This window comes from Seriola aureovittata, chromosome 7 (genome assembly GCF_021018895.1).
Source record: "Seriola aureovittata isolate HTS-2021-v1 ecotype China chromosome 7, ASM2101889v1, whole genome shotgun sequence".
NCBI lineage: Eukaryota > Metazoa > Chordata > Actinopteri > Carangiformes > Carangidae > Seriola > Seriola aureovittata.
The window spans coordinates 5,808,322-5,823,311 of NC_079370.1; the positions used below are offsets into that span (position 1 = coordinate 5,808,322).

General features: G+C 44.9%; 1 protein-coding gene across 2 annotated transcripts; it reads left to right on the forward strand.

Moving 5' to 3' along the window:
* Positions 1 to 1,438: 1,438 nt before the first annotated feature.
* plin6 (perilipin 6) lies at positions 1,439 to 14,871 on the forward strand. 2 transcript variants are annotated; one of them, XM_056380776.1, is made up of 11 exons: positions 1,439 to 2,010; positions 2,354 to 2,477; positions 3,974 to 4,138; positions 4,711 to 4,802; positions 6,960 to 6,999; positions 7,702 to 7,900; positions 8,622 to 8,704; positions 9,142 to 9,379; positions 9,635 to 9,816; positions 12,955 to 13,221; positions 14,376 to 14,871. In XM_056380776.1, exons 4-11 carry the CDS (start codon positions 4,798 to 4,800, stop codon positions 14,757 to 14,759), a joined length of 1,398 nt encoding a protein of 465 aa, XP_056236751.1. In that variant the 5' UTR covers positions 1,439 to 2,010; positions 2,354 to 2,477; positions 3,974 to 4,138; positions 4,711 to 4,797; the 3' UTR covers positions 14,760 to 14,871. The 2 variants fall into 2 exon arrangements, with proteins under 2 accessions (XP_056236751.1, XP_056236752.1); XM_056380777.1 differs by lacking the exons at positions 1,439 to 2,010; positions 2,354 to 2,477 and adding an exon at positions 3,314 to 3,709.
* The last annotated feature ends 119 nt before the right edge of the window (positions 14,872 to 14,990 follow it).

Here is a 14,990-nt window from a genome sequence, read left to right on the forward strand (position 1 = left end):
TTCACAACTTCCCATACAGAAATATAATATATTACATATATGTCCCTATATTTTCACATATATACATCCTGTGGATATACGAAGATATAAGATTATAACATATAGGAAATACCCTTTAGTAAAATATGTATATGCACATATATTAAAATATCTATATGATGAATTTTTATATGGTATAACATGTTGCGACCATATGGTATATACTTAATTTATATATGCAGGTTTATTAAAACAACATAAATAAAAACATTTTATTTTCTTATTAATTTCTTATTAACTTTAAACATGTTTCTTCACATTCTGGGAAAGTTGTCTCAGACTTTTGGACTCTACTGTTTATAATATCAACATATACCGACAGATTTTGGGATGGATTTACATTTATGTAACACATCTATAACATTCATGTACGTCTACAATATAAGCATATATACATAAACATACATATTTGTATGGGATAGACACATATATCAATATCCGAAATTGTTCCAATTTTTAAATTCTTTTTTAATTTGGTTTAAATTTTATATGTAAATGTATTTCATTTGCGTATGGCCTCGTTATTATTAAATCTAATTAGGTTAAATCTTATATAATTATAATGGCAAGTGTTGAAAATACTTACACGTTCATGTAGTGTGACGTCAGGGATTCGGCCGCCAGCTAGCAGCACCTGTGTCAGGTAGTCAATCAAAGCTAGTGAAGGACAAGTTGGAAGAGCCCGCGTTTTCTCTGGGTGTACCTGTGGTGAAGGTGGAGAGACGCTGTTCAACAGTTGACTCCTCCTTAACGCTGATTGGTCAGATGTTAGTTTCAGGATACAGTCAGTATAGTCACATGTAGTACTCTGTGTACACAGTATTCTCACATGTAGTACTCTGTGTACACAGTATTCTCACATGTAGTACTCTGAGCACCCAGTACACTCACTGGTCTAAATTTCTACAGAGGAGTGTTGTCTCAAATCAAACACTGTGGTTGTGCACTCACCGGAAATGAGGACCGCAACACCGCGTGACCGCGTTGTTTCCCGCCCGTTGGCCGCTCTACGTTCGTGATTTGAAAATAAACTTTTTTACCGGAGACAGTTGAGAAAGTTGTTGGGACAAAAGTCCCAATTCAGAGGCCACGTCCTTCGGAGGACATGGTCTACAAAGGTTGTGGCACTTCGTACCCGCCGTAGACCGCGAAGGCCAAACCGAAATGAGACATACTGGTGTACGGAGGATATTCGTTGTGCGTCACAAGCTGTTCCCGCCCTTACCGTTGTGTCACAAAACGCGGCTGTCGCCTAGCAACCTTGACAACACATAACTTTTTCCCACAAAACTTGAGGCTTTAAGGTCGTTGGTTTTAACAGTTGTACCGTTAGCTGTTGAACTTAGCGGAAACACAGTAGTTAATTTAACAGTGTTTCATTAACGGTGCGCAGTGAATCCTTCATTGCCCAGGAACAGGACGCGTTTGAAGAAGCCTTCGAAGTCTGTGACTCAATCGGTCTTCAGATGCAGCCTCCAAAAGACACGGCTCCTGAATTGAGACACAGTTAGTATCTTTGGTTTTACTTTTCCGTGTGGTCTCATGTGACATAGAAATTTAGCTGCCATCAGCACTGATGACGTGGCCTCCTTCATCTGGCGCCATTTTTTTTTACAAATTTGAAAATACATTGGTGGTTCCTCCCTTCCGCTTCGTAGCCGAGATGGCGATATATCATATTACACTAAGGATACGTTTCAACACCTAGTAGTTCCCTGCGAAGTGGACTGCACATGGCATTCAGTTTCCAGACCGTAGGGAGCACAAGGTGCCCGGTTCAAAGAACTGAACAACCGTTCATCAGTTCCCTGGAAGTTGACAAGAAGATTACCCATCAGCCATTGTGCCTCGCTGGTGCGCCACAAACGACAATGGACAACATCTTGTAAATCAATCAAATCACATTTATTCACAAGTTTTTCTCAAGTGAATGCATTTGGCTTCCGTACTTATGAAGCGAAAACGTTACGGGTGAGTCTGGAGGTAGACGAGTCTCTGACAGAAGGACTCAGATACTTTACTGCAGTAAAAGTTTTATCAGGAAAATGTACTTAAAGTATATACTGTTAATTGCTATAGTGAAAATAATAATAGTAATACATATAGGTGTAATGTGTTATTGATAATAACAGTTTATTAAAATATACAGAATATTTCATGTTTGTGTGTAAAATAGTTCAAATATAGTAAATTTACAATTATATAAATATTACACATGAACTAAGAAATATTAATGAAAAGAGAAGACACGGTTTAATATAAAGCTATATGTTATCAAACATGACAGTTAACAGATATTATCATTATTGATCAGTCTACAGATTTCTCTCTCTGAGCTTCAGAAACCTGTAGGTGACGTCACAGAGGCTACGTCCATCTTTATTTACAGTCTGTGGTCCTGACCTGCAGGTGAACTGTGGGACCTTATTTACACACAGGTGAGTGTCTTTCTGAACTCTGTCCAATCAGATCAGTTCACCACCAGTGGACTCCATCTGCAGGATCATTAAATCAAACAGGAAGCAGCTGATCACAGTGAAGAATCTGAAGAGATTTTTGTTACTGATTTTTGAATAAATTTCTAAAAACATGTTTTCACTCTGTCATCGTGACTAACAGGATAAAGTGAAGGGTGTGAACACTTCCTGTATGTTTTTATATGTTTCATATCAGTGGAATTGATCGGTTCAGAGGAATCAGACTGTGGTGCGCGCGCACACACACACACACACACACACACACACACACACACACACTGGGCAGCAGACAGTCAGTGTGAGTGCACATGGCGTTTGTTGGTAAGAGTTGAGCAGCCTGATGGTTTAGTGGTAAGTCAGTGGCTCCTGGTCTGAATGAGGCCTCACAGACTTGTTCTGTAACGATCCTCCAGTCACATGAGCGTGTCCCAGAAAGAGTCACACACTGATCCCTTCATGGCGAGGGCTCTGCGGCTGCTGCCCGCCAAGCTGGCGATGTCAGGAAACGAGGCGTTCACACATTTTCCTGAGAAAACTCCCACCTCACGGGGCAGATTGGGCCTGTTCGTAATGGAGGGAAACATCAATTTCACACATGACTGTGGAGCGAAGAGACCCAGAGCTGAGAGAGCTGCAGAGCTGAGCGTCCGCTGAGCTCTGCGTTTAACCTACAGCTGCAGCGACTGATCGATTAATTGATCAGCAACTATTTTGACAATCAAACATCTGTGGTCCCAGGTGTGAAGCTTCTGTGTCTTCATTGTGAACGGATAAAACAAGACATGAGCAGCTGTCACCGTGGCGATGGGAGCTGAGAGAGAGTTTTATAAACGATTGATTACAATATGTGATGATGAAGATGATGGTGTTCAGCTGCTGCCTGCTTCAGACAGACGTTCAGTCAGAACCATGTGTTGCTGCACTGACTGATGCTTCTCACTGTAACAGGATGCAGGCGGCGGCTGATCCATGAGTCACCACATCACTGCTCAGAAACGAGACACGAGGATTCTGGGTAAAACCCCTGATAGGTTGCAGATGCTCCGACACCATTCAGATGAGTTTGTATAACCGAAGCTGAAGCAGAGTCATCATCATCATCATCATCATCACAGATAACAGCTTCTTCTTCTTCTGTGAAAATGTTTTACAACTTAAAACCAGGAAATGACAGAGAAGAGGTCAGTGTGAAGGTCAGTTTGATAAGGAACAGTCGGTTTATTAGGAACAGTTGGTTTATTAGGAACAGTTGGTTTATTAGGAACAGTCAGTTTATTAGGAACAGTCAGTGTGCTCCAACATTAGTCCTCCTCCAACAGGTTTAATATTAAGTCTGTGTTCAGACTGTTTTTCAGGTGTTCAGTCACCTGTTCGTCACTGTGGAGGCTGCAGTCTCTCCAACTGTATTGTGTTGTATTACTCTTTCTATTATTTTATCCACCACATTTATACCACAGGCGTTCCTCAGGGTTCTGCCACTCCACGCAACATCAACACTGTGGAGTCTCTCCTGGGGGGTCCACTTCACAGATGACCTGACATGAACCAGCAGCACCTCCCCCCTCCTCCCCCCTCCTCCTCCCATAGACAGCATCCTGACCCGCTGTGTCTCAGCTGCACAGGTGATGCAGGAGCTTCATCACACACACCCACACACACAAAACAAAGATAAATAATACAATACTAAATAGAATAAATAACCAGAGATAAACAGAGGAGCAGTAAAAGGGAAATAAACGCAGAATAAAGGACACAGCAGTGGATCAGCCTCGTGTAGAAATAAAGAGACAAATACATAAATAACATTCAGTTCATGTCGTTCATGTCACTGTGAGTCAGTTTGAGTCAGATGTGAAGCAGCTGTTGTTGAAATGAGAATTTGGTATGTTTCCCCATTCATTAATAAATTTGAATAAATTCATTCAAATGTGATAATTGATTGTTAAACAACAGCTGTGTCATCATCAGTTGATCAGAATAATTGATAAACAGCTGTGTGTGTGTGTGTTGGAGGGTGTGTCAGTGTGTGTGTCCTAAATGACCTCATTCAGTTGGAGTTAATTGATTGGTCACTCACAGAAGAACGAACAGCAAACACTTATGTCCCTTCAGCGTCAGCTGTGACATCACACACCACACTGTCCAATCAGGTCACAGAACTCAACCTAAAACTGAGCACGCTCTGGATCAACAGGTCATAAAGTTACAGTCGTCTTCATCCTCAACATCATCGTCATCATCATCACTGGGTGCAGCTGCTCCATCCACTTCAGCCTTTCTGATGGGGTAAGACCTCTAAGACTGTTTTTAATAATCAATCATGAGGAGTAGTTGTTTATTGATAATCAATTTGAAAATAATCTTGATTATTTTACACCTAAAATTCACTTGTTGAAGGTTCTGATTTGGTTCCAGATGTTCCAGATGTTCTGTGTGTTACATCATCACAAACTTAGAATCTTCCAGATTTTGGTCTGTTTCTTTTCTGATTATGGATCTAGTGATTGATCAGTTTATTAATTTGTTTATTGATTGGTTTATTGATCTGTTTTTCTGCCTCTCTATTTGCTTTTTCCTGTTTTAAACTGAAACGTCAGAAACTTTGACCAAATGATTAATTGATGAATTCAGAAAGTTATTCTCGGATTATAAATGAATTTATTTGTACAGAAACGTCTCACGGACATTGAAACAAAAAAAAAAACTGATTTGCAGAAAGATTTAAAACATCCTGGAAAATCCCTCAAAAATATAAAAATCTACCAGAAACATAATCGTCTCATTTCTTCAGTCAGAGTCAAACATCAAACTATATTTTTAACACAGATTAATTTATCCGACGTGTAGTCTCCAGCTTCGTGGCGAGTGCTTGTGTAACGAGTGTGAGGTGTTTTCCCATCAGGCCTTTGGGTGTGGCGCTCCCTCTCAGATTATTTTGTACAGTGTCGTGTGTGTGTCAGTGAGGTGTTTCCCTCCGGAGGGACCAGGTGAGTCAGACCTGGTTCTCCCTCTGACTCTAACCAGGTTTTACAGTGTGTGTTAAAGCTGCTACTAATGATTGTTTTCATTATTGATTATTGTTTTTGATTATTCAATAAGTGTTTAGTCTATAAAAGTCCAAACGCACAAACTGAGTTCACTCATCTGATTCTCACATTTCAGGAGCTGGTTAGAAAATATTTAGAATCTCTGCTTTAAAATTGATTCAAATGATTATTGATGATTATTGATTATTGGTTGATCAGCTGAGTCCAAACTATGAGACAGATCATCTGCTGCTGTGTATGAACAGCTGGAGGACATGTTGGTTTCTGCTGTGAGGCTGGAGGTGTGGAGGTGGAGGTGGAGGTGGAGGTGGGGGGGTCGGGGGGTCGGGGGGTCAGTAGGAGCCCAAAGGCAAATGTTGGCCCAGGACCTGGAGCAGGTTGATCCGCCCATGAGCAAAGAAAACCATCAGTGTGTTTATGATGATCTACATTTATCAGTCATGAGATGATTTTTATTTTTATTTAACGGTTCCACATGAATCATCATCATCGTCTGTCTTTTGTTTCAACAAGGTTCAACTTCATGAGTCTCTTCTTCTGTTTGTCTGTTTGTTTGTTTGTCTGTCTGTCTGTTTGTCTGTTTGTTTGTCTGTTTGTTTGTCTGTCTGTTTGTCTGTCTGTTTGTCTGTTTGTTTGTCTGTTTGTTTGTCTGTCTGTCTGTTTGTCTGTTTGTTTGTCTGTTTGTCAGCAGGATCACACAGAAAGTCCTGAGGGACAGGTCCTGGGACAACCCAGTAGATCTGGGTCAGATCTGGATCATCTACTAAGAATTAGAACTTTTCTAGGAGGTGTGGTGTGTGTAGTTTGAGGTCTGTGTTGATGCAGTTATGAGATTGAATTAAGATTTTGATGTGGCTGTGTTTGTAGATTAGAGCTGAGTTTGAGGATGAACTTCACATTAGTGACAATGAGGCGAGGACACAGAGACGAGGGACTGAACTAACGACCTGGGACTGATCCAGATCTGACCATGAGAAATGTCATGATTAATCGGAGGTGATTTCCTCTAAATTTTCTGGAAATCCAAACCCGCAGACTGAGCCTGTGTAAATGTCTGAATTATCCTCACCAATCAGCCTCTTCACGCCATTTCTCTGCGCTCTCATTTTAAAGAGCATCCAGAAACTGGCTGAATGAGCGGTCTGTGTCGGGGGGTCGGAGTGGAGAGCGGCGTCCTCGTCCCTCCACGCACAGAGAAGATGATTTTCATGCTGGTTGCAGCTGAACAGTCGTCAGCTTTGTGGCACAGCAGCAGCTGACTGCCTCATGCTGAACTGAAGGTTGATTCAAGTGAAGATGATGATGATGATGATGATGATGATGATGATGAGGAGGAAGAGGAGGAAGATGAGAAGGAGGAGGAAGCTCTGTGACCTCTCTGTTTGCTTCTCCTCAGATTTGGTGAAGGAGAAATGTCAGATCGTCGAAATCATGAGGTGAGTCCAGACCAGAGGAGACAAGAACTAGTCCCCTCCTCTGTCCTCTGTCCTCTCTCCTCTGTCCTCTGTCCTCTCTCCTCTGTCCTCTCTCCTCTGTCCTCTCTCCTCTGTCCTCTGTCCTCTCTCCTCTGTCCTCTCTCCTCTGTCCTCTGTCCTCTCTCCTCTGTCCTCTGTCCTCTCTCCTCTGTCCTCTCTCCTCTGTCCTCTGTCCTCTCTCCTCTGTCCTCTCTCCTCTGTCCTCTCTCCTCTGTCCTCTGTCCTCTCTCCTCTGTCCTCTGTCCTCTCTCCTCTGTCCTCTGTCCTCTCTCCTCTCTCCTCTCTCCTCTGTCCTCTCTCCTCTGTCCTCTCTCTTCTGTCCTCTCTCCTCTGTCCTCTGTCCTCTCTCTTCTGTCCTCTCTCCTCTCTCCTCTGTCCTCTCTCCTCTGTCCTCTCTCTTCTGTCCTCTCTCTTCTGTCCTCTCTCCTCTGTCCTCTGTCCTCTCTCTTCTGTCCTCTCTCCTCTCTCCTCTGTCCTCTCTCCTCTGTCCTCTCTCCTCTGTCCTCTGTCCTCTCTCTTCTGTCCTCTCTCCTCTCTCCTCTGTCCTCTGTCCTCTGTCCTCTCTCCTCTGTCCTCTGTCCTTGGTTTCAGCAAAGACAAACTCATGATAATAAATCAGCCAGTGTTTGACATGAACGTCTCTGTGTCTCTGGGTGTTTTCAGACCAGTGCCATGTTCAGAGTTTCCCGCCTGCCTCTGGTTCGCTCGGCATTGCAGTCGGTGACTTCAGTGTACTCGGAGGTCAAAGGTCGTTACCCTCTGCTGGGGATGATGGGAGGAGCGGCTGAAGTCGGAGTTCGCAGCGTATCCCACGTAGCCATGAAGCAAGCCACGCCCCTTCTCCAGACCCTGGAGCCACAGAGTATGTGGAAATGAGTACTACTGCTAATACTACTGCTAATACTACTACTGCTAATACTGCTACTACTACTGCTAATACTACTGCTAATATTACTACTGCTAATACTACTACTGCTAATACTACTACTGCTAATACTGCTACTACTACTGCTAATACTACTACTGCTAATACTACTACTGCTAATACTACTGCTAATACTACTACTGCTAATACTGCTACTACTACTGCTAATACTACTACTGCTAATATTACTACTGCTAATACTACTGCTAATACTACTGCTGCTAATACTGCTACTACTACTGTTAATACTACTACTGCTAATATTACTACTGCTAATACTACTATTACTAATACTACTGCTAATACTACTGCTAATACTACTACTGCTAATACTACTACTGCTAATACTGCTACTACTAATACTACTACTGCTGCTAATACTACTACTGCTAATATTACTACTGCTAATACTACTACTGCTAATATTACTACTGCTAATACTACTACTGCTAATACTGCTACTACTAATACTACTACTGCTGCTAATACTACTACTGCTAATATTACTACTGCTAATACTACTACTGCTAATATTACTACTGCTAATACTACTACTGCTAAAACTCGTTATGTTTCAGTCTTATGCTGAAATCGTTTCAGTTCATTTATTTCTCCAGTGTAACCAGTATAAAGCTGTAATAACCCCCCCCCCCTTCAGTTGAAGTGGCCAACAGCTTTGCTCTGGTTGGTCTCGACCGTCTGGAGAAAAACTTCCCCATCCTGAACCAGTCAACAGACGAGGTTTGTTCTGCTCTCACTGTTTCAGTAAACTCAACAATCATGAACGACAAAAGGAACCAATTAAAGAATAATTAAAGTCATTAAATAAAAAGGTGTTTAGTGAAACTGAGTGGAAACCGGCTGAGGAGGTTTGTGGTCTGTAGGATTTCCCTGCTGAGGACGGGATGAGTGCTGAGCTCTCAGACTGTCAGCAGGGGGCGTCAGAGAACAACCAGCTGCTGATGCATCAGTGTGTCTGTGCTGCATGAGTTAAACCAGGTCACTGACTGTGTCTGTAGAAACACCTGTATTTATCCGCAGGTGACTTCAGTTTAATGTTTAATGACACTTCTCATTTGCTGTGACTCCGTCTTCTCACATTCAACTAGATTTTCATGTTTGTGTTTGAGAGGAGGAGAAACTTCCTGGATCTGTAACTGGTGTCCCTCCCTCCTCAGGTGGTGGGTCACCTGAAGGACGCCCTCTTCCTGACCCTGGACGACGTGCAGCTGTGGGTGGTGGACGGTTTGGACGGAGCTCTGGATCAGCTGGAGCGTCTGGCCGACGGAGCTCGGGCGGCGGTGCGTCAGCTGCAGGACACTCAGGTGGGCCGAGCCGCCACGTCAGGACTGGACGACATGCTGAGCCGCCTGGAGGACGCCACCGCCTACTACCTGCCCCTCCCACCCATACTGCGTGAGTACTGTGTGTGTGTGTGTGTGTGTGTGTGTGTGTGTGTGTGTGTGTGTGTGTGTGTGTGTGTGTATCACATTCAGATTGTGAGAAAACAAAAACTGTCCAGTGACGGACTTTTGAAAAATGTGCATCAGAATAATTTTCTGAACGCCCCTGTCATTGTTGTTTTGTTGTTTTTGTTTGTCGTTGTCATCATTGTTGTGTGGTTGCTGTTGATGTTGTTGTTGATGTTGTTGTTGATGTTGTTGTGGTCAGGTCGGGAGTGGGAGATGAGGGTGCAGGAGTATGAGGATGAAGATGAGGATGAGGAGCCCAGTCTGTGGACCAGGGTGCGGAGTCTCCTGCTGAGCCTCAGTCTGCAGCTGTATCACCGTATGATGAAGGTCAGGGAGCAGCTGCAGGAAGCCGTCACAACGCTGGGAGACGCTGCTGACAAGGTGACCTAAAGTGTCCTAAAGCCCCGCCCCCAGGGTCCACCTGCACAGGTGTTGTCACCTCTGGCATGTTGCTTGATTTGAAGTGTGGGCACACACAGCTGTTTCCTCTGACAGGAAACCAGGTGAACAGGTTGTTTTGTGACATCACTTCATTAAACACAGTCTACACCTGTGAAGTCAGTCCTGAGGGGGACGCTGGAGGACACATCATGGAGTCAAGGGTTCATCCTCTGGAGAGCAGGAACACAGAGACATGAGCTGGACAGACAAACAGCAGGACAACAGACGTCTTTTCACACTCTGTGTTTCACACTGTGTTCTTATGTGTTTAATGTGACTCGTCTCTGTGTCTCTGTCTCTGTGTCTCTGTCTCTGTCTCTGTGTCTCTGTGTCTCTGTGTCTCTGTCTTCAGACTCGTCTCTGTGTCTCTGTGTCTCTGTGTCTCTGTCTCTCTGTCTCTGTGTCTCTGTGTCTCTGTGTCTCTGTCTTCAGACTCGTCTCTGTGTCTCTGTGTCTCTGTCTCTGTGTCTCTGTCTCTCTGTCTCTGTGTCTCTGTCTTCAGACTCGTCTCTGTGTCTGTGTCTCTGTCTCTCTGTGTCTCTGTCTCTGTGTCTGTGTCTCTGTCTTCAGACTCGTCTCTGTGTCTCAGCTGTTGTAAGATTTGATCTTTAGTTTCTAAAAGAACAAACTGATAAAAATCTGCAGCAGAAACAAACACAGACGAGGAGACGTGAAGCAGCTGCTCCCAGAGGAGTGTGTGTGTGTGTGTGTGTGAGTGTGTGTGTGTGTGTGTGTGTGTGTGTGGGCTGACTACGTGACCAGACACACGTGTCCTGGTCCTGGTCCCGGTCCTGGTCCTGGTCCCGGTCCTGGTCCTGGTCCCACAACATTAAATTCAGATTCACATTCAGAATACTTTATAATCCCAGAAGGGCAATTAATTTCTACAATCTACCAGATCCATATAAAGAATAAATAGAGTAAATAAATAAGTGCATCAGCTGACAACAGCAATCAAACACCAACAACAACAACAACAACAACAACAACATGTCAGTGACAACACACAGATCAACAGGATGCTACAACAGAGAGGAGAGACTGGGACCTCACTGTGGCTCTGTGTCGTTCAGAGCATTGATCAGCCAGATACAGGAGGGATGTTTGTGAGCGATTGGTTTTCCTGAGGCCGTAACTGTCAGGGTGACTTGTTATTCTTTCTTCAGGGAACCGAATCCAGATCCAGAGGGAAGTCCTCCATGTTTGTAATTTTATTAAAACTGTTGCTGTAATTGTTTAGTTTGTAAAACATCAGAGGAGTTTAGATTCTTTCCTCAATGACCGATGGATGATCAATGACTGATCAGACCTGTTCACAGCTCCATTTAAAAGAAACATCCTCAGTTTATAGCGGCTGCTCTCACACAGATCAGAGTCTGGATCCAGCAGAGACCTGGATCTCCCGGCTGCAGGAAAACCAGCTCCATTAAAGATAAAGGATCAGTTTCCTGCCTGTGCCTACGTGCTGCACACAGCGTATGAGCTGATGCACAGATAACTGTCAGCTGAGACTGACTCCGCCCCCTCCCCGCTCAGGGACTGCACCCATCCCCCTTCAAATCCAGCACCCAGAGCCTGGGAGCCACAGAGACTCAGACATGTGGAGGAGTCAAGGGTGAACCAGCACCTGGTAGAACACTATATCCCAGCATGCATTTCACATTAACCATCTGAGCCAGACTCATATTCATTCAAGTTCAGCTCAAGTGAGCCCACCTGTCCCCTGATGACCTGCAGTCTTCGTCTGTACTGAACTACCTGTGTGTGTGTGTGTGTGTGTTTGTGTGTGTGTGTGTGTGTGTGTGTGTGTGTGTGTGTGTGTGTTGGCATGGTTCTGGTACAGACCCCTCTCCATCACGTGCTGGTCTGGCTCTTTGTGGTCCCCGTGCTGTCCCTGGACCTGTGTTTGTTCGGGTCAGAGGTTTTGACCCGTGGACTCGGTCTGACCCAGAAACCTGATCAGACCCTGCAGATTTTCCCAGCTCAGACTGAGTCTGTGACCCAGAACTGATTCACTGAGTGAAACCAGCCGACAGAGACAGAGGCTCTCTGTTCTCTCGCTCCATTGGGTCAGGTTTGTTCCAGGACAGGGTCCAGACCCGGACCAGATCCAGAGACCCTCTGGATCTGGTCCGGGTCTGGACCCTGATGGTCACAGACGTTCTGCTGCAGGTTGTCCTGTCCTCCTGTCCTTGTGTTTATGTTGTGTTCTCTTTGTTCCACTGTGTTTATGTTCTCCAGTCTCCGTGTCCTCACGTGTCTCTCTGCTGCCAGCTCTGGGTTCTGGATCTGGTCCAGAGATTTTGGTCTGTTGTCTGGTGTGCTGGGAAACTGGAGGCTGCCAGCTGAGAACAGTGTGTTCACACATCAACCCTGACCTGGTGACGGGAAAAACCTCCTGTCGATCCTCAGGTCAAAGGTCAGCAGCCTCAGACTGAACCAGAGACTGAAGATTACAGTGTGAACAGTGAACTGGCTAACATGCTAACGGACATGCTAACAGACATGCTAACAGACATGCTAATGGACATGCTAATGATAAAACAGTTAAAACACATAAGTGATAAACTCATGATCTCTGAACTAAAGCTTCAGTCTTCACTGTAGAAACAGAGTCCACCTTCTACAGCAGCCACTGAGATCTCAGTCCGGTTCTGTCTGGTTTTGTCTGGTTCAGTCCAGTTCTTCCTGGTTCTGTCCGGTTCTGTCCGGTTCGGTCTTGTTCTGTCTGGTTCTGTCCAGTTCGGTGCGGTTCAGTCCAGTTCTGTCCGGTTCAGTCCGGTTCTGTCTGGTTCAGTCTGTCTTCACTGAGACTAACCGGTTATTATCTGGATCTGTTAATGTTGGGTTTAATAATCAAGCTACGAGTGAGTTCAGTTCAGGTGTGAATCAGTGACATCATCAGTGACGTCACTGACCAAATACCTGGAAAAAAAAAACTCTGCAGAGACATGAATGTCCTCGTGTTGAAGTGAGACTGGAGCTGTGAAGTCACTTCTATAATCCAGGTGAGTCGGATCTCACCTGAGTCCTCAGAAATCCTCCAGCTAACTCTGGACCCGATGTGTCTCCCTGCAGGTGGGTCTGGGCCGGGTCCTGGACGTGGTGGGGGAGCTGCTGCAGTACCTGCAGAGCCTCATGGTGGCGCTGGTGTACCGGACGGAGAACATCAGAGAGCTGGCCCTGAACGGGATCAAGAGTCAGGCCACCACGCTGGCAGAGCTGAGGCCGGTCCAGCAGGTCCGAGAGCTGCCGGTCCAGATCCAGCAGCTGCTCAGAGACCTGCAGGAACTGTCCAAGATTCTGCTGCAGCTGGTGATCAACGCCACGCCGCTCTACAACATGGTGAGTCCAGAGGGGAGGGGCCACCTGAGATCTACCTGAGAGATTCATCAGCCCACGTTAATGATGAGAAAGTACGGCGTCTCTGAGACGCCAAAATACTCAGGGACAGGGTCTGGATCAGAGTCAGAATCAGGGTCTGGATCAGGGTCTGGTCTCTGGTTTATAAATGTATGTGTGGATATATTTATTTTCTTTTGCATGTGATGTGAATCTGTAAATCTTCTTCTTCTCATCTCCAGTCCAGGACGTGTTTAGCCTAGCTTAGCATAAAGACTGGAAGCAGGGGGAAACTGTTAGCCTCCATCAACATCAGTGTTTTAAAGCTCTATTTACTTTTTTTGGAGGCAGCAGAACAAACTGGAAACAACATCTTATTAAAGCTTGAAGCTCAATTAAAAACATATTTCTTTTTTTCAGTATCATAAATTAAACTTTGATTGTTCCTTGTTACTTCTGCAGCAGGTGGAGGGGTGAGAAGAATATGGATTATTATCTAGAGGCTGACAAACTAATGATTAATCAATTAATCAGTGGAGCAACAGATAATTCATCTATTTGAAAATCAAACAATCATTGTATTCATTTTTTTAAGTTTCATGTTTTGGACAAAATGTTTATTAATTTATAAACAAAATGATTGATTGAAAAATGATCAGTAGATTAATTGATTAATGAGATTGGGAACCGTCATGTGTCTGTATCGAACATTTTATTGTGAAAATGAAGCTGATTCACCAACATGATTTAAAATCAATAACTACAGAAGATCAACACGTCTCAATCAGTGTCTAATGACTGGAGTCATGTCTGAAAACGACGCCATGTTTGTAGTTCATATGGAAAGTCCTGGTCCTGATCCGGATCAGTCAACGACAGATAATGAGACGTGGAAATAAATGATTGATGAGACTTTATTGATCAGGACAGGAGGAGATCGGAAGTTTGAGGTTTAGAAACAAATGAAGATCTGAATGAGATCAAATCAAATATTCAAGAAAATACAGGCTTGATATTAAATTATATTTTATGTTAATGAGCTACAAACAGTGTTTACATTTCAGAGCAGCTGAACTAACGACGTGTGTGTGTGTGTGTGTGTGTGTGTGTGTGTGTGTGTGTGTGTGTGTGTGTGTGTGTGTGTGTGTGTCCATCAGCTGCAGCAGCCGTCTCATCAGGATGTGGAGGACTTCCTGAACCACGAGGACTTCATGTCCGATAGTTCGTCTCGGCGCAACTCGGCTAACAGCCTCTTCCTGAAGGCAATGGACGGTCGTCCTCGGCGCCGCCGGAGTCTGTATTCCCGCGCCACCCGAGGCACCGTGGGCCGCCAGAGCCCCGACCCCCCTAACTCGGCCCTGGAGGTGGAAAGCCTGTCCGTCCCTTTCGACGTCGGCGTCCACCGGCGGCCCTCGGCCACCGAGATGCTCCTGGCGCCGCTCAAACAGTTTGTGTCTCAGAGCCAGAAGGCCTTCGAGTACCTGAACCCCAACTCCACCGACGACACCGCCAATGCCAACGCCATGGCAACGGCCGACTGAGGCTCCACCCCGCCCTCGTCCACCACCTATCGCTGCTGCCGGTCCCGCCCACTGACCAATCACAGCCTCCCGTCTCCGCCCCCGATGATCAGCCGTTTCTGCCTGAGCTGGCGTTGGTCTGTGCGTTCACGTTCATCGACAGAGCCATCGGATCGTTAGTTTAGACAAACAATAAACAAACAAACAAACAATAAACAAACAGCAGTGAGTTCTAGTTAAAAGACAACAGTT